At 48.5% G+C, this 22,741-nt stretch overlaps 2 protein-coding genes across 3 annotated transcripts; one reads left to right on the top strand and one right to left on the bottom strand.

Annotated features, from left to right (window-relative positions):
- Nucleotides 1–1,714: 1,714 nt before the first annotated feature.
- LOC142418394 (ATP-dependent RNA helicase DDX19B) lies at nt 1,715–14,109 on the top strand. The gene is made up of 12 exons (XM_075520156.1): nt 1,715–1,869; nt 2,882–2,930; nt 3,365–3,418; nt 4,307–4,442; nt 6,753–6,845; nt 7,534–7,636; nt 8,434–8,548; nt 8,727–8,904; nt 9,339–9,576; nt 10,653–10,815; nt 11,601–11,792; nt 12,210–14,109. Exons 1-12 carry the CDS (start codon nt 1,813–1,815, stop codon nt 12,269–12,271), a joined length of 1,440 nt encoding a protein of 479 aa, XP_075376271.1. The 5' UTR covers nt 1,715–1,812; the 3' UTR covers nt 12,272–14,109.
- Nucleotides 14,110–15,246: 1,137 nt separating this feature from the next.
- Nucleotides 15,247–19,152, bottom strand: UBXN10 (UBX domain protein 10). 2 transcript variants are annotated; one of them, XM_075520157.1, is made up of 2 exons: nt 19,097–19,152; nt 15,247–17,348 (listed from the first exon to the last, which is right to left on the bottom strand). In XM_075520157.1, exon 2 carries the CDS (start codon nt 17,331–17,333, stop codon nt 16,452–16,454), a length of 882 nt encoding a protein of 293 aa, XP_075376272.1. In that variant the 5' UTR covers nt 17,334–17,348; nt 19,097–19,152; the 3' UTR covers nt 15,247–16,451. The 2 variants fall into 2 exon arrangements, with proteins under 2 accessions (XP_075376272.1, XP_075376273.1); XM_075520158.1 differs by lacking the exon at nt 19,097–19,152 and adding an exon at nt 18,156–18,271.
- Between the last annotated feature and the right edge of the window lie 3,589 nt (nt 19,153–22,741).

Here is a 22,741-nt window from a genome sequence, read left to right as displayed (position 1 = left end):
GGCTTGGAAAGATCTAGCTCCAGCTAACGCTGCCAGAACTGTCCAGAATGGGCAGTTCTCCTTGTTCCCTATGCCTCGATATTCCCATCTCTAAAATGGGGCTAATCCCAATCGCATCTCTTTACTGGAGGTGTGTGTCTCTGCAAGAAAACATTACAGCGGGAAGCACGAGCGTCTCTCTCTCTGCAGCTAAAGTGCCCATCAGCCTCTGGGACTCCTGTCTTTTCCATGTTCCTTTTTATTTTTACCCTAATTAATTAATTAATGTCTCAGACTTGCTTTCAGCCGCCTGCTCTGTTCCCATTGAAAATTTCCTTGCGTTCAGCTCCTGTGTTCAGCATCCTCCTGGGCGCTGTGATGAGTTGCCATGGAAAAAAGCCATGATGTCACCTCTACAAATAAAACTGCTAGGCCCCAAAGTTCACGTGTGTGGGACACGGGGCTCTTGCCTCTGAAGAGAAATTAGATGGACGGGGGAAAGCATCAGACGACAATACTCGATAATCATGGGTTTTAGTTGGAAGGGAGAAAAAAAAAATCACAGAGGGGCATGTGAAGAGCCATAGTGAAGGGCCCGGTCCTGCCTGGGCTAATGCACCAATATCAGCAAAATTGCATGAGGTGTGGACAAGATTTCTCATGCACAGAAAGAAGTAACAGATGGAAAATTTCAGGCTGTGGGAGCAAACGAAGTGGCTCTGTGTCTTCATTAAAAGGGAGGGTAAATACCGAGACAAGGAAGTAACCATCGTCTTGGGAACTTCTGGCTGACGCTTACAGGCTTGGCCACTTTACTAGTCCTGCCGCATACAATAAAAACACAAATTAAGACCATCTTTGAGGGCTGCTCCTTCCACGCAAGGTTCAAGGAAGCACAAACACCGCGCAGGGAACAGCAGCCCAGCGAGGAGATCCCGCAGGCTCTTCCCACACTTCCTTGCTTTCTACTTTCCCCTTTTCTCGCCTTTATTCCAGGAGCTTTAAAGTACAGGGTTGATATCGGGTCTAAGCCAGCTCCTGCGCTACAGCGAGAGACGGGACACAAACGACTTTTCCGTGTTCCTGCCACTTCTACACCTCCGTGACTCATTCTACAACCTTGTTTTTCACCTACATCTCTATTTCAGAGCCAGAAAGAGCCGTGGTTCCCTCGCAAATGTCACCGCGTGATTTCCCCCCAGCCTCAGCTCCCAAAGGGACTCCATTACATGGGAAACAGAGCCCCGCTCCCACACCGTACAGGGGGCCAGACCCCACAGCATGCAGCAAGGCAGGGCCTGACCCCAGCCCCATACCATACGGGGGGCCGGGCCCCAAACCACGCAGCAAAGCAGGCCCTGACCCGCAGCCCCCCACCATACGGGGGGCCAGACCCCACAGCATGCAGCAAGGCAGGGCCTGACCCCCAGCCCCACGCCATACATGGGGCCAGGCCCCACACCACTGACCCCCAGCCCCACGCCATACGGGGGGGCCAGGCCCCGCAGCAGGCCAGCACCCAGCCCCACAGCAGGCAAGGTCTCGGCCCCACACCAGGGCCAGGCCGGACCCCCCGCGCCCCACAGCACCGCCCGGGCTGGGGCAGCGACCCCACGTCCATCTCTGTCCCCCCCTTTATTATCACCCCCCGCATTGGGGGGGGGGGGGGCGGAACGCACCGCTCCCGGAACGCCAACGCCGCGGCCGCGGTTGCCGCCGGGCCGTGGGGGGGGGCGGGCGCGGTGACTGCGACCGGCGCAGGCGCCCTTCCCGCGCCCGGCGCCATTGCGGCTGCTCACGGCGAGCCCGGCGCCAGCGCCCCCCGGCCCGGACATGGCCACCGACTCCTGGGCCCTGGCCGTGGACGAGCAGGAGGCGGCGGCCGAGTCGGTGAGTAGGGAGCGGGGGTGACCGGGGAGGTCCCTGGCAGCGGCCCGGCCCTGAGGCGCGGAGCCCCCGGGGCTGCGCTGGCGCCGCCGCCGCCTCCTCACAGCACAGAGCGAGCGCCGGAAACCCCTTTTCTCCCCATTTTCTTTTCTGGCGCATCCAAGGCGCAGGGAGGCCCCTGTCCTTCCCCTTCGCGGCGGGGCCATGCCGGCAGCACTGCCTCGGGGTGTCCCTGGGCCTGGGGTCTTCCTTTAGGTGCAAAAAAGCCCCTTTCTTCCTTTTTTTAATTTTTTTTTTCCCCTTTTCATTTTTTGAGAATCAAAAGGGCAGGGAGGCCCCTGTCCTTCCCCCTCACCCTACATCCAGACACAGCCCTGTCAGTAGCACTGCTTCAGAGGTGGTCACCGAGCCTGCAGTCTTCATCCAGAAGCCAAAAAAATCCCCTTTTCTCTCATTTTTTTGCGGCAAGATTTAAATTTGTTTGAGGTGTTGGGTTTTTTATTTTTCTGAGCCGCTCATGCGCTGCACTTTAGTATGGAGAGCATTAAATCAGCCCCTGGACGTGCGGGAAGACCCTGAGGGCTCCTCTCCCTGTCACATTTCTGGTGGTAAAACAAACCCTCGGGGAGAGGGACGTGTCCTGGGGCAGCTTGTGTCAGCCAGGACTGCGCTCGGCTGGAGTTTCCATCCTGGAATGTAAATTTTCTCCCATTTTGCCATCAGCAGAGCTATTGGGGAGGGGAGATGCAGGGACAGAAAACAACCCCCTTCTCTGTGTCGTCGTTACAGCTTAGAAAAAGTTGTATTTGCCTTAAAACTCTTGAAATCAAGTTCATCTCGCTGACTTCATCTCGTTTGCCTTCGAGCATGCGTTTTTGCTGGGGCCCGTGCGATAGTTTTAGCCGGCGGTAAATCTGGAAGCCTTGATGCAAGCTCAGGTTTTCCTGGCCAGTGGTAAAGCGGAGGTACGGTAGCCTTTGAATGACTCTGATTTTGTGTTTTTCCTCACTTGTAGTTGAGCAGTTTACACCTGAAGGAGGAAAAAACCAAACCAGATGCCAATGGTGAGTTACAGCCACGCAAATGGTCTTAGAAAGGATGTAATGTTTTTCCGCTGGGTTTGGAGCGCTGCTGCCAAAGTAAATTCCCGATTAGACAAGAAATTCCAGAAAAGGGAAATATAAAGCTGAGATTAAACAGTGGTGTAGACTAAATATCCGGCTCGTGCGCTTGTTCTGCTAGGCTGACTTTTTAAAATCGTGTTTTGCTGTATTCGAGGAGCTGTGCGGGCAAAATCTGTTGGTGTGGTTGATAAACTGTGATTGGGCCGTACGGAGCAAGCCGTAACTTGGGTTTCTTCTGCGCACCGGTAGAGCAGGGCTCTCGTCAGGAAAATGGGCTGTTTTGTAGCTTTTCGCACAATATTCAAAACCTAAAACTCTGCGGGTGTGGGTTGCCTGTCCTCACATCTGCCCCAAAACCATCTGTTTTAATTTAGGTGCTGTTGTCAAGGCAGATGACAACGTAGAGAAGACGGAGGATGAGGAGAAGGGTAAGTGCCTTCTTGAAAAAAGCTGTGGCAAGGAATGTTGAAAAGAAATTAATTTCCTATATACTTAAAGTAAGTCTGCCTTATGTCTCAGGATGGATGGTCTTGTATCCTGCCCCAAGGACTTAATTGTAAGACACGTCCTTCCTCCATAATACTTTTAAAACCATTGGGTCCTGTAATAACTTGGGAGACTCCTGGATTAGAGTGGAGAGAAATAAGGGGATAGCAGTATCCTCAGAGGCAGGACTGGAGACAGGAGCAGTTGGATAACCTGGAGCTGGAATTGCTGTAGCAACCAACATGTTGCGTTTATGAAATAGCTGTTAAGAGGTGGGTAACGGCTCTAAATCCTTCAGAAGGTGGCTTTAGAAAACAGCTTTATTAGCAAAACCCCAAAGTGCAGCAGTTTTACCTTCTGTTTTGATCGCGTTTCTCAGCTCTTGTTGCGTTTCAGCCCTGGAATCTTTCAAAGTACTGTTTGTCCTCAAACTTTCCTTAAAAGGAAGATACACCTTAAAAGGTGTCTGCCCACATGTCAGATAGTAGTAAGGCTTTAAGAGGCTTTTAACCCTGTCCTGCCTTCCAGTTAGATGTTAAGCTTTAAGATCTTAAATAAGCAGAGTTCTGTATCTGTTGAGGTCCCCCTTACAACAGTGCTCGCTTTGATTTGTCTTCCTGAATACTAAATATGAATCTCTGGGCTATCCTGATGGATGTCTCACTCGGGAAGTTTGGGCTCTGTTATGACGTTGCTCTGTAATAGAGAATTTCAGTATTTGGATGCATCTTGTCCTTTTGAAGTGGCTCAGTAATGCAGCATTTCAGTGGGAGCGACACTGGAAACAGACTATGATGTTTTGGTTTTTCCCCTACCTCCTTTTTCACCAGAGGACAGAGCTGCCCAGTCCTTGTTGAACAAGTTAATCCGCAGTAACTTGGTTGACACAACAAATCAAGTGGAGGTGCTGCAGAGGGATCCCACATCGCCTCTCTACTCTGTGAAGTCTTTTGAGGAGCTGCGACTGTAAGTGCCTGTCGGTGAAAGCTGTTAGAAGGGTAATGCTGGGACGATCCAGAGACTTCTCTGCGTTGAGCTGTTAAAACCTGGGAACAGAAATATTAAACAGACGCCCTTATGACTATATTTTTCAGCATATTGTTTGGCCCGCTCAGCTGTAGGAAGCTTCGTTCTTGAACTCAGGGAGAGTAGCGTTGACTTGCTTTTGGTGAGACTGCAAGAGCAGATGTGAGTTCGGAGCCTATCAGATAGTTGGAGCCTCCCCTTGTGTCCTGATAGATTCCCTGGCTGCGTAGGAGATAGCGCTTCAAAGTGCATGGGTTTCTGTTTCAAGTTACTGCAAATTTGTCATTAATAAATTAGTATATCATTTATTGTATTATTTAAATGCAAGGAGAATTATCTTATCTTGGTGCCTTGTGAAGGCTTCCATATGAAACGAGCTTATTTTAAGTCCTGGTTGGTGTAGAGCTAGCATTGCTTTCTATAATCAGCTCTAGCAACACTATTCTGAATTTTAATGTATGGATTTTGGTCTTTAAATGCACAGTGGAGCTCACCTGTGATAAGCTGGATGAGGTGAACAGAGGAGGGAGGGCTGTCCTTCCACGGCCACTGTCACCAGGGTTATGTGAATTGCAAAGTGAGACCTTTTCTGTGTCGGAGGCATCGTTATTTACCACCAGTTCTCCAGCAAATGCAGGGAGGCTCAGAGCAGGTGTTCCAGCAGCACGGCAGTGTTTTGGAAACCACGAGATTTGTTTTATTGGCAGAAGTAATGAACATGACCATCTTCTGTTTCTGTTCTCTGATGGTTATTTGTGAAGGTCCAGCAGCAGCAGCAGTGAATAATACAAAGGGAAAAGCTTATCTTTTCTCTGCCAGCGATATTGGATTATGTACTGGAGAGACTACTGGTGTTACTATTTTCTGACCCTTCCTGTTGAATACCTTTACCAGTGGAGGTTTCAAGCAACGATAGTTGTATTTAAGTCATGACAGATTGATACCTTTTTTTAATGTGCTAAAGAGGCTGTCCTGTTGGGATTGTTGGTGGTTATATTGATGATCTGGGGTTTGTTGCTCTTTTGCAAAGCTCCACGGGGAAATCGGAGCCGATGAGACTTCTCACCGTGAAATGTCAGGATGTCGTTTCACTTTGTTAATGTTAGTAGTTGAACGTCTACAAAAAAAAGCTGAGGTCCTGTAGTGCCTGTTAGACTAATTCCCATCTTTCAAAAGCCAAACAGTCCAAGCGAGTTAATGATGGGGGCAGCCAGACTAATTGAGTCTTCATTTTGTTATGACTTGGTGTATCCTTGGCAACTGTTGCAGAGCTGGGCTTTGTACGTCCTTGCTTCTGAGCAGCACAAGGTGACATTTTCAAAGAGCTTTTGTTCCATCCGTCGTCTGAAAGTAATACACGATTTTTAAAAAGCATGTTGTGCTGAATAGGAGGTTCTTAGCAGCGGGAAATGGTGGGCAGGAAACCCGTAACCTGCTTTGAAAGGAAAGCCCTTACTTCTGAGCACCACTAACAGCACTGCAGTAAGCACTTGGAGGTCATCAGCTAAGAGTTCGCTAGCACCATAACCTGAATTTTAGGTTGTTCTTGGATTTCCTTGTCTACACAAGTGTCTGCTGAGACTAGAAAGCTCCCCTGAGAAAAAGCAATTGCTGAGCATTTGACAATTAGCAGTGTCACCACACACTTAGGTTGAGTGCTGGGTTGTAACCATGGATCACGAGGCGTAGTCACGGTCGACTAAGTTCATCAGTCATTTACCAGTTTTGTGCACTAAGCCAGTACCGCTCTGGTGTTAAGATGTCAGTTGGTATTAGAGAATCCATCACGACTTACAGAAGTCCTTGCCATGATTTCACGACGTTACGCTTCATTCTGTTCCTCATGTACTGAGGTCGCTTTGTCCCGTATTTGAGTCTTCAAGGAGTGATAATTTTGGCGCTGAGATTAGGCATCGCTGAGGAAAAGGGATTGGCCTAAAGGACAGGATTAACTGTTCTGCTCTGGGATTCCTGGGATTGTCCGAAAAGCTGCTTTAGAACAAGCAGCCCAGCACTAGCCTTAGAGCTGTGACACAAGGTTTTCCATGTAGCTGTGAAAGGCAGGCATGCAGGCTGGGGTTTTTGCAAAGCTTCCTTTCCAAACTTTCTGCTGTCACTTGTTGGAGCTGCCAGGCACTGATCCAGGGCAGCTCTAGGTCCGGCTGCGAGGTTTTTTCTCACCTTTTTGTACACAAATGAAAACCAAATGTACTTTAATAGGTCACGGTATAAAAACTCCTCTGTTTTCAGGAAACCACAGCTCCTGCAAGGAGTCTATGCCATGGGCTTCAACAGACCATCTAAGATACAAGAGAATGCCCTGCCCATGATGCTTGCTGAACCGTATGTACACATACTTTCTACTCCCAGTATAGGAAGGATTTGAAAGATTTAGTGTACTATGACTGAGCTTTGGAGGGGAGGATGGTGGTGGGGGAGCTGTCCGGGCTGTGGTGGAAGGGTTCCCATGCCACGGTGTTTCCGTGATCACGAACTATGTGATGGCAGCCCTGGATTTGTCCTCTTCCTAGGGCTGGTACTGAACACGCAGTGCCACAGTGTTTGGCTGAGGTCAATCCCATTTTCCTAGTCAGTGTAGGGGAGAAATAATAAGGCTGCTGTGGTTAGAAATCCTGGGTGGGTGGGAGTAGTTGAGATGCTGCGTTGCCTGTGTGGCTGGTTTTCCTCTCCGTGCCCCTGAGCTGAAATGTGTGAAGTGTGAAGACGCTAGGGGGAGATGCACAAAATGGAAAAGAATGGCCAGATAATTGCAGTTTTCCTGCCAAATCTCCATAATCAAGAGGTCACTTGTGCTGAAAGAGAGTGTTGGTAGAGGGTAAACTAACTTCTAACTAACTTCTGCCCTGTGGAGCGTAGCTGGTCGAGCTAGGCATGTATCACTGCTGGTAGAGCAGTGATAAATCTAAAAGGTATTAAAATGCCACTCGCGTTTTCTTTATCGTTCAACCCCATGAATACGTTGTCTGGGTGGTTCGTCTCGTTGAGCTCATGTCTGCTGTACGTTCTGCAGCCCACAGAACTTGATCGCACAATCTCAGTCCGGTACTGGCAAGACAGCTGCTTTTGTCCTGGCCATGCTCAGTCGTGTTGAACCTGGGAATAAGTATCCACAGGTAAAGTTTCTGGGACGTGACTGTTTCGGGGGGTTTCGTGGTGGTGCAGTGCCACCTAGTGAAGAGGCTGGGCTTCTGTTGAGACCATTGGTAGTAAATTCATAGCTTGATGAAAGCATCTCTGTGATGCTGTTCATGTCAAGTGCTTAGCAGGGGCTGGTGATTTGGGGATCTATCAAAATGCCTTTAATGCAAAAGACGTGGATTTTGCTCACAACTTGTTCCTTTCAGTCCCTCCCTTGCATCACTCAGGATGCTATTGCTCTGTGAGGAGTTAAATCAGGGGGATATCATTCTGGGAGAAATTAAATCAGAGAAATATTGCAGGCTAAAGGGGGTTAAGTAAGTGGAATTTGGGATGGAAGAGGAGATATCTGTGACAATAGAGCAGAAATGCCGAGAAAGGCTTTTTTAACCCTATTTCCTTATGAGATAGTTGAGCAGTGTTATCAAGGCCAGAATTCTTTCCTTAAAAAATGCCGTTCTTGTCTCTGAGTCTAACTGTAGGTGTTAGGTTCCTTGTCACTACTGTCCATATATGTCCCCCAGCAGAGTATCTGCACTCTCAATTCTGAGGAGCAGAATTGAAGGCAGAAAGCCAGTGGCTAGGTGACTGTATCGTACCAACTCATTCCCCTAGCTTCAGGATGCAGAACTGATGGGCTTTCAGAAACTGTTCACCTGCTCGCATGTTCGTCTTCAGGAAAACTTCAATAATAAGGATTTTTAAAAGCAAGTGTGATAGTGTTGCCCAGGATGTTGGTCGTCTCAAATGCATTATCTTTCTGTCCCTCCAGTGTTTGTGCCTTTCCCCAACATACGAGCTGGCACTTCAAACAGGAAAAGTGATTGAACAAATGGGAAAGTTTTATCCGGAGCTGAAACTTGCGTATGCTGTCCGAGGCAATAAATGTGAGTAAGGTGAAACGCTACCAACAGACTGTAAATGAGAAAATGGTGTTCCTTGGGTGTGATACAGTAAACGAACAACTGAGCAGTCAAATGGTGAAATAGGCTAGTTCAGAGAGGGGCAGAGCATTTCACTGTCTGCGCAGCCATCTTATGAAAGCCTTCCTTTCTGTCTCGGCAGTGGAGAGAGGTCAGAAGATCTCTGAGCAGATTGTAATCGGCACACCCGGCACTGTGCTGGACTGGTGTTCCAAACTGAAATTCATAGATCCCAAGAAAATCAAAGTGTTCGTCTTGGATGAGGCTGACGTGATGATAGCAACCCAGGGCCATCAGGACCAGAGCATCCGCATTCAGAGGTAAGGACTTGGCGTACGTTGCCCGAGGTGATTTTTGTTTCTTTTGATTATAGCTATTTTGTAACAGCAGGGCTAGATTCTTGACCGGTGTCTTCACCGATAAAGCAACAAGATTAAAATGATATATTTAGCTCTAATCCAGATGGTTAATAGAGGCAGAATGTCAGGGGATGACAAGCAGTTTCATTTTCTTACAGAATAAAAAGCCTGTCCCTGGAGCAGGGTTTATTCATTTTTAAGAATGCAAGTCTGGATGCCACTGGTCCATGAGGGAACGATCAGGTGTTGGTAAGATTAGTGTTAGTATTTCCAGCCACTGAAATAACTGGTTCTGAGGTTATTGTTCTGCTTTGCCCGCAGTGTTAATCCCATCAGGATATCAGGGGGGTGACAGTGTTGCGTGGGAACCCTGCCCATTTTGCTCTGTCTTGCAGAATGCTCCCCAGGGACTGCCAGATGCTTCTGTTTTCAGCCACTTTTGAGGATTCTGTGTGGAAGTTTGCTCAAAAAGTTGTTCCTGACCCAAACATTATCAAACTGAAGCGAGAGGAGGAGACACTGGACACTATTAAGCAGTATTACGTTCTGTGCAATAACAGAGATGAGAAGTTCCAGGCTCTCTGTAATATCTACGGCGCTATCACCATTGCCCAGGCCATGATCTTCTGCCATGTGAGTCCTTTCGGGGAATGCTAGTCCCAACAACCCCGTTAGTGTCTGCTATTGCTAAAAACCTGGCCAGGTGTGCCTTTCAGAAAGAAACTGAGCACATGAATTGGCCTTTTCTTTGGCTTTTCTGCCTCCTCTTTGAGTGAAATCCTGAGAGCCATGATAGCACTAGCTGTTTTTTTTTCTCTGGGTTTGTCCATCCAGTTCAGTTTTATTCTTGAAGTCCTCTGAAGCAAAGATCAGAGTAATGCAGTTTTCCAAAACAAAGTATTACTGAGAACTACTGAAAAAACCCAAAACCCTGAGGTTGGAAAATGGATAAAAATAGAGCAGAATGAGGGATGGGGAAGTCTTGTAGTTCTGCAGCTGATACAGTACTTTTCCTGGGAGTCCGTTTCCCTCAGGTAGTTGGTATATACCTCAAGCAGCATATACCTCCGGAGTCTCCCTGTGAATCATACTGAGACTTCTTTTTTTCTGGAAGCCACCATAACTTGTGGAAAAAACCCAGTGCTGACCATACCAGAACAGCCAAGTAAAGCTAGCTCAGGCAAGATAAAACCTGTATTTGGAGTCTGCTGCAGCAGTCTGTCTTTATGCTGTCTTGAGAGGTAATAATATCAGACATAATCGGAGCTTGAAAAACCAACATAATTGGAAACTGTTTAATTCAAGACTGCGTAGAGCCTCTATTGGATTTCACAACTACATTCAGCTCTAACCCTGCCATTTTCCAAGCTGAGTAATTTTGGTTTTTTGACAATGCTCGTGAGTTTTTAGCATACATATGTAATCCCTCATAAAGTGAAAGCTGAGGAGCAGAGCACAAAGAGAAAATGTGTACTTTTCTTAAACAAGGGTTCCTGTGGTGGCAGATGCACACTTTCCTCTTTCTGATATGAGAGCTGAGAGCACTGTTTGTAATGGAGAGGAGGGTGGGCACAGCACTTAGGAGCCATTTCCTTTTGAGATACAAATCCTGAGTGGCCGCAGAGCTTCCAGTCAACCCCAGAGAGGTTTGTTCCCGCTTTACAGCGTTAAAACTTCCTTCCAAAGATGGCCCTCACTTTGTGTTTCAGACTCGGAAGACGGCCGGCTGGCTGGCGGCAGAGCTCTCGAAGGAAGGCCATCAGGTGGCATTGCTCAGTGGGGAAATGATGGTGGAACAGAGAGCCGCGGTGATAGAGCGTTTCCGAGAGGGCAAAGAAAAGGTGCTGGTGACCACAAACGTCTGTGCCAGAGGTAGGGCATGGCAGAGCTGGGCCAGGGAGGGACAGAAGCAGCATTTCCTAAGATAAGATACTGCTGGCCGGCTTGCAGAAAGGATTCGTATCCTCAGGTGTTCCCGTCTGGGGAGATTAGGGTCCTTAAAGTAATTCCTGGACTTTTTGGGCTGCTGACCACGTCTGTGCATATCAAGATGCCTGTGGGCAGACACAGGATTCCTTGCAGGCTTCCTGTGGCTTGAGATGAAGAAGTCCACCCTGTGAGAATTTTATGCTTCTGGCGCCAAGCCTGGCTTGTACTGCTGACCCTCAATGTTTAAAATAAACATGTTCCAAAATACGGATATCTGAAAAGTAATGAACTCCAGTAGGAATTTGTGTCGCAATTTGATATCTTAGAACAGTTACGACAGCATAGTACTTGGAAAAAACAAGAGGCCTTTGCAGCTTTGGAGAGGAGGGGGGAGTTTGCAAAATATGCAAGTCCTGGATAAAGCTGAGCAGCTCCATCTGTTTTTCTGTTAGCCATTTCAGTGGGATTCTCTGGTGCAACAGCTAGATGGTTTTTATTTCCAAGTGCCCCATAAGGATATTGTGGAAAAGATCCATTTCAGAGTTTGAGACTGCCTTTTAACTCCTCACTCAATGTGGAAGCAGCCACGCGGCAGCTCTGTGAAAGCTGTTGGAAATTCTGCTGTTGGGTAACCTGGATGTGGTGACCAGACTGCACACAGAGGAGGCTGTTCCTGCTATAAAATGGTTTCAATGTAGTTGTGTAATCTGATGCTTTCTTTTTATCAGGGATCGATGTAGAGCAGGTCTCTGTTGTTATCAATTTTGACCTTCCCGTGGATAAGGATGGAAATCCAGATAACGAGACTTATCTGCACCGGATTGGACGTACAGGTCGCTTTGGCAAGCGAGGACTGGCTATTAACATGGTGGACAGCAAGCACAGCATGAATATTCTCAACAGAATCCAGGAACATTTCAGTACGTACCCTCAGACTTTCTCTAAAATTAGATGTTATTTCTGCAGAGTTCTGACTAGCTGTATACTGAGCAGATCTAACGGATATTTGTTGAGCCTTAAACTGACCGCAGAAGAGCACATCAGCTGCATTTTGTGTAATGTCACTTAGGATTGTGAACTGCTACTTATGATGGGGCAGAAATAAATCAAGTTGTTTGCTGGCTACCTGGATAGTCCTTAAAATGGATGTTTCAGAGGTGGGTAACATTCACGTACCCGGATGGGCCTTTGATAAAAGAAAAAAGTTTTATGTTGTAGTTTTAAAAACCTGACTGAACATCTCATGGATAAACCTGAACTCAGGACCAGCTAAAGAAAGCAGCTTTCCCTTCTCTGCTCTGTGTTACGAAACCTGACTTATTTCTCATCTTTCCCAGACAAAAAGATAAACAAATTGGATACTGACGACTTGGATGAAATTGAGAAGATAACTAACTGAAGTACAGCTGCTGGAACTGGTGTGTACCCTGCTGTGGAAGCTCTCCCACTACAATTGGATCAGCGTTCAGATTGGCACGCCTCTCAGCTAGTCCCGAAAAGGACTCTTTAAGATATGAGTACACAAAAATTACCTCATTTTAAAAATTGCAGTTGGACTTCAAATTGTGCAACTATGGGGAGGAAGAGGAAATGTTTACAGAAGCTTTTAACATTTCTTAGTTTAGCCTTAAAACAGGAAGATCTTTTGAATTCTAAGAAATACACTTGCCAAAAAATGGGCGATACGTAATTATCTAAAACAAATTAAAAAAAAAAAAAAAAGCTTTATTGCCTTTAAATGGAATAAAGTTCAGCATTAACCTGATCAGTTAAAATTCAACAGCTGAATATATTATGGACATAAGAAAAAAAAAAAAAAAACACCACAAAAAAACCCCAAACAAGGCAGCTGGTTTTTGGTTAAAAACTCAACTTGTACAGAACAGGATGTCATTCTCTTTGGCGCTCCCCTGAGCTCTTTAAAACTCATTTCTGGCTTCCTGATGGATTTGCCCTGCTTTTCCTTACGTAAATTGTCCTAAGGATGTCTCCAGTAGCTCATACTCGCAAACACAGGTGCCGTGTTGCTTTTGCTGGGCAGTATTTATTTTTCATTTGTCCTTGATTTGTTAGAATGGCCACTATACGTAAAGCGGTGCGGTGGTGACAGTGCTTAAGTACATACTCTAGAAGTTCATCTGAAGCGTTGAACCTCGCCAAGGTGTAGGTGGATGGGGTGGGGAGGGAGGGGCAGTATGAAGGGAACTGTACTAATTAATTTTCTGAATAAAGTCACCTCCGTAAAATGCTAATGACTGTTGGAGTGGGGGTTGGACACCTTTAGGCAGGTGGTGCCAGTTCTAAGACGCTGCTGTGAAGCTCCGCGTGAATAACGTACAGAACTGCTGGGCTTCACTGGTCAGTAATAGGAATAAAAGAAGAAAAAAAAAATCATGATAGTGTGTATTGACCAAAAAAAATATCTGTAGAACACCAAATTTGCCTGTTACAGTATGTTTCAGTACCAGAGTTTTGAGTTAAATTGCTCAGCCAAATTGCAGACGGGAAGCGCTCCACTTTCATTGTGCTCGTAGTGCAAAACAGGTCATCAGTCCCTCGCCCCAGGGTGATCCTTGCCGGAGAAGGAATGATTTGCAACTTCTGTGCTCGGGCTTTTAGTTCCGTTGGGACCATCCTCGTGCGCACAGCTGAAAGCCTGTGGGTTGTTCCCCCAGCCCGGTTTCCAGGAGAAGGAGGCTCCTGATCTAGAACTTAGGGTGCACAGCTCTTTTTGGGGAAAATGGGACATGCGTGAGCAGCCATGGGCCTGCTACTCGGTGCAGGAATCACTTCAAAACGAATGTATAAATTGTAAATTTAACTAGGAATTTTCTTTGCAATTTTGGCCATCATATTCTGTTCAAAGACAGGAACATGGATCCTTTTACCAAGTAAAAAAAGGCTCATTTAAAATGTACCTAAAATTTTAGGAAATTGTGCACCCTTTTATCAATTTGTATAAAGGCTTTAGTGAAAAAAAAAAACTGTTAAAATTAAACTTTTTGTATTCTGGGGTGTATCTATTTTTATTCTGTTGGAAACCTATTTAAAGTGGCAGGTGAGTGAGTGCTTGCGTGTCGAGTGGAAGACTTGTTTCAATCACCTACTTTAATAGTACAGCTGAATGACCTCGTGACAGCAGAGTATTGGGTTGAATTGTCATGAAAGCTGCTGCTGGTCCTGTGTGCTGTTTCTAATGTACTTTTAATTGGAATAAAGAACACATACTGAACGATGTCTCTGCTAATTTCTTGCTTGAATACTTTTTTGTTGTTTAAAAGCCTTAGGTAAGGACGTTCCAAGCCAGGAGTCCAGATGAGTTTTCTATTTATGACCTTCTCAAAGCATCCTGTGACAGAGTGAACTTCACCTGATGTAATGCTGAATGTCTGAAATTATTTTTAAGAATTCCCACAAGGAAGCTTGTTAAATGATACCACACAATCAACGAGGTCAGATAAATACTGTTCTTCCCCCTGCCAGCGCTTCTTGTGCCAGACTTTGCAGAGTTGCTGCTAAGTCCTCCCCTGCATCCCCAGAAGACTTTTGAAGGGAAGAGAAGAAGAACCAGGGGAGAAAAGAGGTGTTTTCCCTGCACTGCACTTGCCTAGATCAAGATTTGATGTGGTTTTTAGAAAAGGAAGTAATTCAAATGCACATCTTTAGAGATGCTGTAGCATGGGTGAGTTTGTTCAGCTGTATCTTAGATGGAGGTATTCAGGAGGAATATCCTCCAGCATGAGAAGGGCTGCCCACTGTGATCCAAGTTGCTCTTACTCTTCTGTTCGTGGTTAAAGCTTCGGCCCCTGTACGCTCTCAAACCTGCGTGGTGGTCACCGTGACAGCGGGCAGTCACTGATCTGAAGGGCTTCCTTCTTCACTGCGATCCTGTGTTTAACACAGGATGGAGATACAAACTCCAGGAAGGCACGTGCAAGATGGTGTGGACAGCAGCTGACCATCCAAAGTCTGATTTGGACAGTCCCCGAAGTATTTGCCATCAAATTAATGGCATTCCTCATTTAAGAGGAGATGCAATGGCTAAGCCTCCAGTTTACATAAATCATTTTAAGTTCAAGTTTCAGCCTAAAAGGTTTTATTGATTGTACTACCACACAGTATGAAAACATTCTGAAACTTAGAAGTAACATAGCATACACAAAATCAGAAGAAGGGAATTGTTCACCTAACGCTGAATTAAACACAGAAAACAGTTCCTGTTCCTGAACCCTTAAGTGAAAGACTTTGCTCCCCACTGAGGTTTGATTAAAAGCACCCATGCGTTTCAGTATCCTGGTCTCCCTGAAGACACTGGGATTGCTACTGTGCAATTACCATCACCCGCAGTAGAAGTAACGCTATTTCATCACATTTGCTGTAGAAGGAGATGCTGCGCTCCTGGTCAACACCAGGATCAGCTTTCCCCTACTCTTACTGTTCTGAGTTGGTTTGGCAGTTACACTGAAGTTAAAAAATGTTCATTTTACCTCAAAATATTAAAACTAGCTCAGCTGCATGGCAAGTGGTCTGTTTTTTGGGTAGATTGAATTATTGCCTTGGAACTGTAAGAATTTCCATTAGAAACCTAGAAGACTGTTGGGTTTTTTTAGCACAAGCACACTGTATTATCTAAAACCTGCCAAGTTACCCTACCGGCCTTTTTTAATGATGGTTTAGTAAAATATGGTCTGCTGCCTGAGCCAGTTCCTCAGTCAAATCCAATTAATATATTTTTACTTAAAAATTCTCAAAGCAGCACTTGCTTTCTTGGAGGAACTCATTTCAGTGTAAAGGTGTTAACTGGAAATATTTCGTACATCCCATCTTAACTCTCCATCTATTCTTACCTATGGATCACACGAGTTGAATGAGAGAAGGAAAACTAAGTAGAAAATCCTGCTGCTCCCCAATACAGCCAAAATAATAACTATTTGTTCTTAAAAAGAGAACGTAGTCACACTCTGAAAAGCTGCACTGAGGTTATCCAGAAGGAGCTGAGCCCTCACAGGTATATTACCATCCGTCTTGCAACTTAATACTTCACAATAATCCATTAACGTGTTATTAGTGTTATTTCCAGATGGTTTTCGGGTTTGATCTCCTTTTCAGTCACTCTTGAGAAGAAGATGTTTAGGATGATGATAACCTACTGAAGATGGTCCTCCAAAGTAAAACAGTTCTGTTTCTACCTTCCCAAAGGTGCCTCTGCACCCGGATCCACTCTGGGAAGTGGTACCTTCCTGAAATACGGAAAAGGACAAGGGGAGAGGTCTCGGAAACTTCAGTCTTCAAAGAAAGACATCAGCAATTTCAAAAAACCAAAAAGGCCAAAAGTTGGTGGTGCTCAGGAAGCAATTTGTGATGGCACATGTGAAAAAAGATGCTATTCATGTAGCATGTATAGACACTTGAAATACTATTTCAACACATATACACAAGTCTGCTTCACAGGGAATTTTTGGAAGATGGCAAGATGAAGAAGTAGGCCGAGGAAATACCAGAATTTCAGGTTTTTGGAAGAAGGAATGCATCCCACTCAGCAGAACAACCCAGAGCGGCGTGATGGCATCTCTGTGCACCTAAAGATCTGCATCATGCTGCTCTTTCTGTCGGATGCACAGCACGGACTTGTGGAGAATCCCACATTCATGGAGGGACCTCGTAAGGTCAGAGAAACTCCTTCTGGGCACCTCCATTGTTTCAAGGCTGCAGTGTTTGTATTTGGCTGACATTTTCTGTTCTGCCACGGCAAGGACTGTCTGGAGGCTGTCAGTGGGCCTGAAATGATGTTCAAATCGCTGACCAGAGGGAGACCGAATAGCAAGCAGCAAGTGCGACTCTTCTGTCAGCGGCTCTTCCAAACTTAAAGACAACGTTGAAGGGCTCTCTTGCCTCATTTTCCTTCCCGGCTTCTCAGGAGGACACTGCGCGTGTGAGCTCTCTTCATCGGGGACATCGCTTTCTGACAATATGCTGGCAGTTCCTTGCTCTCCAGAAAGAGTTTTGATTTTCGGAGCGTCCTCCTGCCCCTCACTCACTTTCAGCCGGTCGGTCTGTTCAGCCACCGCTTCCACAGCGTCGCTCCCTACGCCTTTCCAGCCAATGGAGGGGAGCACCCTGTACTTGTTCAGGGAAGAGGAGGTCCTCAAAGGCACTTGCTGCAGGAGCTCTGGGATTTCCTCGGGAGACACCTGGCTGGCCAGGAATGCTGGTTTTGTGGACGATGCTCTCCGGCTGTTCACTACTTTGTGGGATGCTGCTGGTGGCGGGGAAGGTGGCACTCGGCAAGGACAGGTTTCCACGCTCTGAGAGTAGTTGAAGGTTGGCCTCGTGCGTCCCTTGGCAGATTTTGGCCTGGTGACGTGCATGTCGACGGTGTTTGTCCACAAGAAAGCGGCTGCTGTGCTTGAAGGGAAGTAGCGGTGAGATGGTGCTAAGGTCAGAAGAACTGCTGTGGCCATTGCTTCTCGAGGCACCTGCAGACAGGGTAGCAGAGGGAAAAGTTACAGGAATTGGCCAGAAAGCTTCTGGAGAGCTTAATCTCCCTACAGCTCCCACTTCTGTGCTGCACATCAGCTAATAATAGCAATAAATCTGGCATATGACTGTGTAGGCAGGCAGCAATCCTATGGTTCAGTAACGGCTGAGTCAGAGACGGCGGGATATGTGTATTTATAGGTGCTGGCCTGGTCAGGAATTGTTTAAAGTTGACCCAGAGCATCGGGAAGTTGTGCCCTTCCCAACTTAAAGAAAGTTTTTGATGGAAAGAACAGAAACGTTTTTTTCTGAAGCTAGAAACTCGTGAAAATGGGAGATGAGTGAACTTCAAAGCACAGATCTGGCCTTTTTGCTGTTCCTGCGGTGAAAGATTAAGTTCCCATCGGGGACTTTTGGGTAAGATTGACTGCACTTCGCTTTTTAAAAATCTCTGAAGACCTTTGAAATTGCGTATGTCTGATTCAATACAGAGAAACCCATTCTGACTTCTGTGACCAAAAGCTGCTTAACAGAGATCGATATTAACCTCCATTAAAGATGAAGCCGTGTTCTACTGCGTGTTCCCCAACTCAAGCTGCACTCAGACCACTCGTGCTATACCAGGACAAAGCCCAAATGCCCAGACAACTGGGCCACAACCTCACAACAACATTTTGGAGAAGCATGACAGGATCAGGCACCTCCTCTTCCTTTTCTTGCTTTGCATAGCAGGCTTTATCAAGGGGGAAAAAAAATGTCAACTTTGATTGCTTGGCATTCTCCAGTAATGGTAAAGTCGGACTCACCTGCTGCTCATGACCCCAAAACAAACAAAGAGAAGGGAACAGCCACCGTGGTTGTTCCACAGCCTTCTGCCAGCAATGCGTTATTTAATGCTTGGTTTCTCCTCCACTGCCGTGAAATGGAAACGCTCAGCAAACCAACCGAGCAAAGCCAAGGTGGAGCCCCAGCACACAGGCGCACCCTGACCAGCTCCAGTATGAAGCTGCTCAGAGGTAAGAGAGATCCGTCCCTCTGTAAGCCTCGAGCAGAGCTACGGACAGGGACACACCGCCCAAGCGACTCATCGGAGTGTCCTAGGAGCCTGTGGGAGGGAGGGGGTGTGTGCCTTTCATTTACTGCCTCTAACAAATAAACTCCAAGGCAACAAGCTGTAGCTCGGCATCCTCTAAAGAGGAACTTCCAAGCACATCGGAGCACTTACCAGGTATCACCAGTTATACTGCCAGTTCGAAGAATAGAAACCCCAAAACAAACAACCTGCCAGAAGCAATGGGTGACGCTTCTGGGCGCGGGTCTGTGCTGCTTCAGCACGGTATATGTTAGAGGTTTACCGTGAGGAGCTGTTTTAAATATGGCACGTTTTACATTCGGGTGCCTGGGTGAGGGATTGGGATGGGGAATTGCAGTCAGGGAGGGCTGTGCCCACAGGTGGCCCAAAACACCGCAACCCCAGAGCCTGGGAGGGCAGGCAGCCCCAAATCCCTGGCCCTACAGCACAGCCCCAGCCCCACAGCATAGCCCAGCTCCCCAGCAGAGCCCGCAGTACCACAGTGTGGCCCCAGCCCCACAGCTGAGCCTAGTCCTGGCCCTACAGCACAGCAGAGCCCGCAGTACCAGAGTCTGGCCCCAGCCCCACAGCTGAGCCTAGTCCTGGCCCCACAGCCAGGCCCCGACCCTATAACCCAACTCCACGGCCCCTCAGCCCGGCCCCGCCGCCCCTCACCTGCCGCCTCGGGCTGCCCGCGCCCGCCGGCAAACACAGCCGCGTTGCCACGGCGACCACCCCACTTCCGGTCGCGCGACAGGCCCCGCCCCGCAACCACAGAGACGAACGGGCCGGGCTGGCCGGAGCGCCGCCGGTTACGGTCCTCCAGCCGCCATATTGCGGCCCGAGGGATGGTAGGGCCGGGATCCGGTCGGGTCCCCCCCGTCCTGGCTCCGTGCCCCGGGGCTCCCGGAGCAGAGCGAGGCCGAGGCCGAGGCCGAGGCCGAGGCCGGGGCCGAGGGGGGCTGCCCGGCCTGGCTGCCCCGGCGCGGCAGCGGCCCGTGGGATGGGCCCAGGGATGGCCGTGACGCCCCGGTGTGGGTCTGAGGGTTGTAACCAGGCCCCGGGACGGCCATGATGTCCCGGAGTGGGCCCGGGGGACGTAAGCAGGCCGGGGACGGCCGCACCACGCTGGTGCAGACGGGAGGGCCATACCTGGGCTGCCGTGCGGGCTCTGTGCTGGGACGGGATGTGGCATCGGGCCTCGATGGCGGCACAGGGGCGGCCCCGCCACCTCGCCCGGGGCCGGAGGCTTCGTCCTGAGGGGCACAAGGAGACGGGGGTGAGCGAGGGTGGTGGCAGCAGGGTCCTGTCCCAAACAGCTCCACACCCCGTAGGTGAGCGTCGTACCGAGGTTGTTCCCATCCCTCCCACAGGACCTTTCGTTTCCCCCGTCCCACCCAGAGGAAAACTGCGCCGTTTTCACCCCACTTGAATACCGAAATCCTTTTTTTTAAACCCTGAAAGTTTGAAAATACGGTGTTAGACCCTCTCCTGAGCAAAGGCAGCAGAAGGGGAGCAACAGGACGAGGTTTTAACCCCCCCCATGACTTGAGTTTCATGACGGTGTGATTGAACAGCTTCACCTGAGTGATCGCTGGATAAAACCAGACAAATAAACACCAAACTCATTAGTTTTGATGAGAACACCTTTAAAAAAGTACACTTCACGCACAAGGTCATCCAGGGACCTAAAACAACTCCTCTGGGGGACTTTTACGCCTGCTTTGGGCTGGGAGAGCCGCAGCCTGCAAGCTTGGCATCCCGGTGTGCGCTGACAAGGAGGGGGAGTCCTGATCCCCGGGGCTATAAACATCCCTGAGTCAGTTTTCGTGGTGGGAACGCACCACATAATGCTGACATTTCCATCTCTCCCCGTTAATCCCATTTTAAACCCACTTCTAGTTAACCAGATGCTTCTCCCACTAACAGATGCCCAGCAAAGGCAGCAAGAAACAAGCAATAAATAACTTAAGATAACTTATCCACCCTCAAATCGGGGATCTCCACCCTGCGGATGGGGGAAAATCAAGGCGTACCCATGCACTAAAAAGGTCAGAAAATAGTTGCGTATCAGCTCATCCCATCCACAGGATGTTCAGCAATATTGCGCTTTGAGGATCAAAGCACCGGGTGTATTTACATTTCAATAAAGCCCTGAACAAACAGATGTGCGGGTTGATACCCCTTTGTGTTTGCTCAATAGGAAGGCTGAAAAGTTTCGTATTTCCAATGGGATAATAACTTCCACGGACGGTTTTTAAGCCCTCGGGTTTGTGGCTCGATTGAAGAGAGGGTTTAGCTTCGTGTGCTTGCTCTCCTGAGATCCTTCACCGAGAGGGAGGGCTTAAAATGAGGGGCTTTGGTTAAAGCCACCTGTGGGTCCCCAGTCTGCATGATCCCAGCCCTCTGGTCTCTGTTTAGGCCCCCGGACGGTGCCTTTCACGCAGGTTTAGCCAAACTCTACAGCCAAAACCCAGGAGATTGGGGCCATCTTTCTACATCAGGGCCAACACAGCAGCAAACCCGCCCCAAAGGGCAAAAACCTGCAACACCAAAGCACGCGAGCACGAGCAATGCAGATAATGAACACCATGAGGGGGAAAATCTTCTACAATGGGAGTTTTTTGTGGATGAGGTGGGAAGGGGATGCTTAATCATCAGAGATGCCATGGTTTTAAAAGTCGGCCGGGGAAAGCAGGGGGTTTGGGTATCGGCGTGATGCCCATCGGTTTGCGTTGTGGCATTTCGAGATGGTTTCTTGCGCAGATGGCAAGTGGGTAAGCCACTCGGCATGCCTGAGTGGGGAGGCAGATGAGCTGTTGCTCCCCATCCTTTCCTTATCGGGCTTGCATGGCTTTTTATTCCACTTGGCAGCAGGAAATAGAAGGTTAGAGGGGAGAAAAGCCCTGGGACAGACATCTCTGCCAGCCTTGGAGGACAGCCAGGAGGTGATGTCCCTTCCACCGAGCAGCTTTGGCTGCTCTCAAGAAATCCAGCAAAGGGTTTTCTTCTTGAATACAGACCCGTGAACCATTTTCTTACAATCTGCCCCCCCCCCCCCCAATTCGCTTCCCTAGAAGTGTGGTTAATTACTGAGGGTGGAGCCCTGCATACACGCCTGATACCGCGCGTTTGTGTGTGTGTTTGCTCTCAGCCCGCGGTTTCACAGGGAAGATAGCAGCTTTTGTTTCTTATCTCCTCCGGTTTTCTGCCTCCTTTGTGTCTTCGTATCACGTCTCAGTTATGGTGATTCAATAAACTGTATTCAAAAAGCATTCCAAGTTGGGTTTCCATGGCGTTTCTAGCCTTCGCTGCTCATGATTTAATTTCGCGGACCCCTTGCCCACGCACACCCAGAGTCTCCTGTGCCCTGACGGCAGGGCAGGAAAACCAGACCCATGAAATGAGACTGCGGTGTTCGCCGTCCTCCCTTCGCCTCCCCTTGCCAGTCGGCATGGCCAGATCTGGATGCAGACATGGATTTGAGGGAGCAACTGCAAGGGAAAGACCCAAGACAAACCATCTCTGAGGTTGCAGGGCGTGAGCTGGCAAAACCAAGCACCCACTTGAGACGACACCAAGGGCAAGGTGCCTCCTCTGCAGCTGGAACAAGGATGCAACCACCTCTGCGGTGCCAGCTCTGCACCTCCTGGGCATAAATCGCTTTTGTCCTGTCTCTCCAGCCACCGAATCCCGTGACTTTTAAAACCACGGCCGAGACCTCGACTGGCCTCATCCAGAAGCCGCGTCAGCCTGAGATGGAGACAGCTTTGTGCCCAGTCGATGAGCAGAAGCGAGATGACGGACGGAGCGTTGCCACCGGCTGCGCTGGCAGCACACTGCTGCAGGGAAACTCATGTTTCTTGTAATGGAGAAGGATGGGAACCTTCTCCTTTACCAAGCGGCCACTCGGCGAGACCTGCTCTGCGATGAATAGTGCCGTCAGCACAGATAGAGGAGGGGGGTGGACCTCGCCATCTATATAAAGCGAACCCGCTAAGCTAGCAGTCTCGGAGCTGCGAAGTCCAGGCGGGGTAAGGAGAGAGGGGTTTTATTGCCCTTTTATTTCATCAGACAGCTTGGGGGGTGGCAGTGGGAGGCTGCAGATGGTGAGCTTCTCCCTGCAGCATCAGCCCTGGGCAGGACAACCACTGTGTCCCTGTACGCATCCCTGTCAAGCGCCACATCCCAAAACCGGAGTCAAAAGGCCCCATCAGGAGTCAGCTGTGTGCACTCGGGCACGGTGATACCTTCACAATGCTGTATATCCACAGTGACACTAATGTCACCGTGCGGTGCTGCCAGGGTGCACCCAACCGG

The sequence above is a fragment of the Mycteria americana genome, chromosome 18, assembly GCF_035582795.1.
Source record: "Mycteria americana isolate JAX WOST 10 ecotype Jacksonville Zoo and Gardens chromosome 18, USCA_MyAme_1.0, whole genome shotgun sequence".
NCBI classification, from domain to species: Eukaryota; Metazoa; Chordata; class Aves; order Ciconiiformes; family Ciconiidae; genus Mycteria; species Mycteria americana.
The sequence above is the reverse complement of the archived record's forward strand: the minus strand, read 5'-3'. Positions and strand labels throughout refer to the sequence as shown.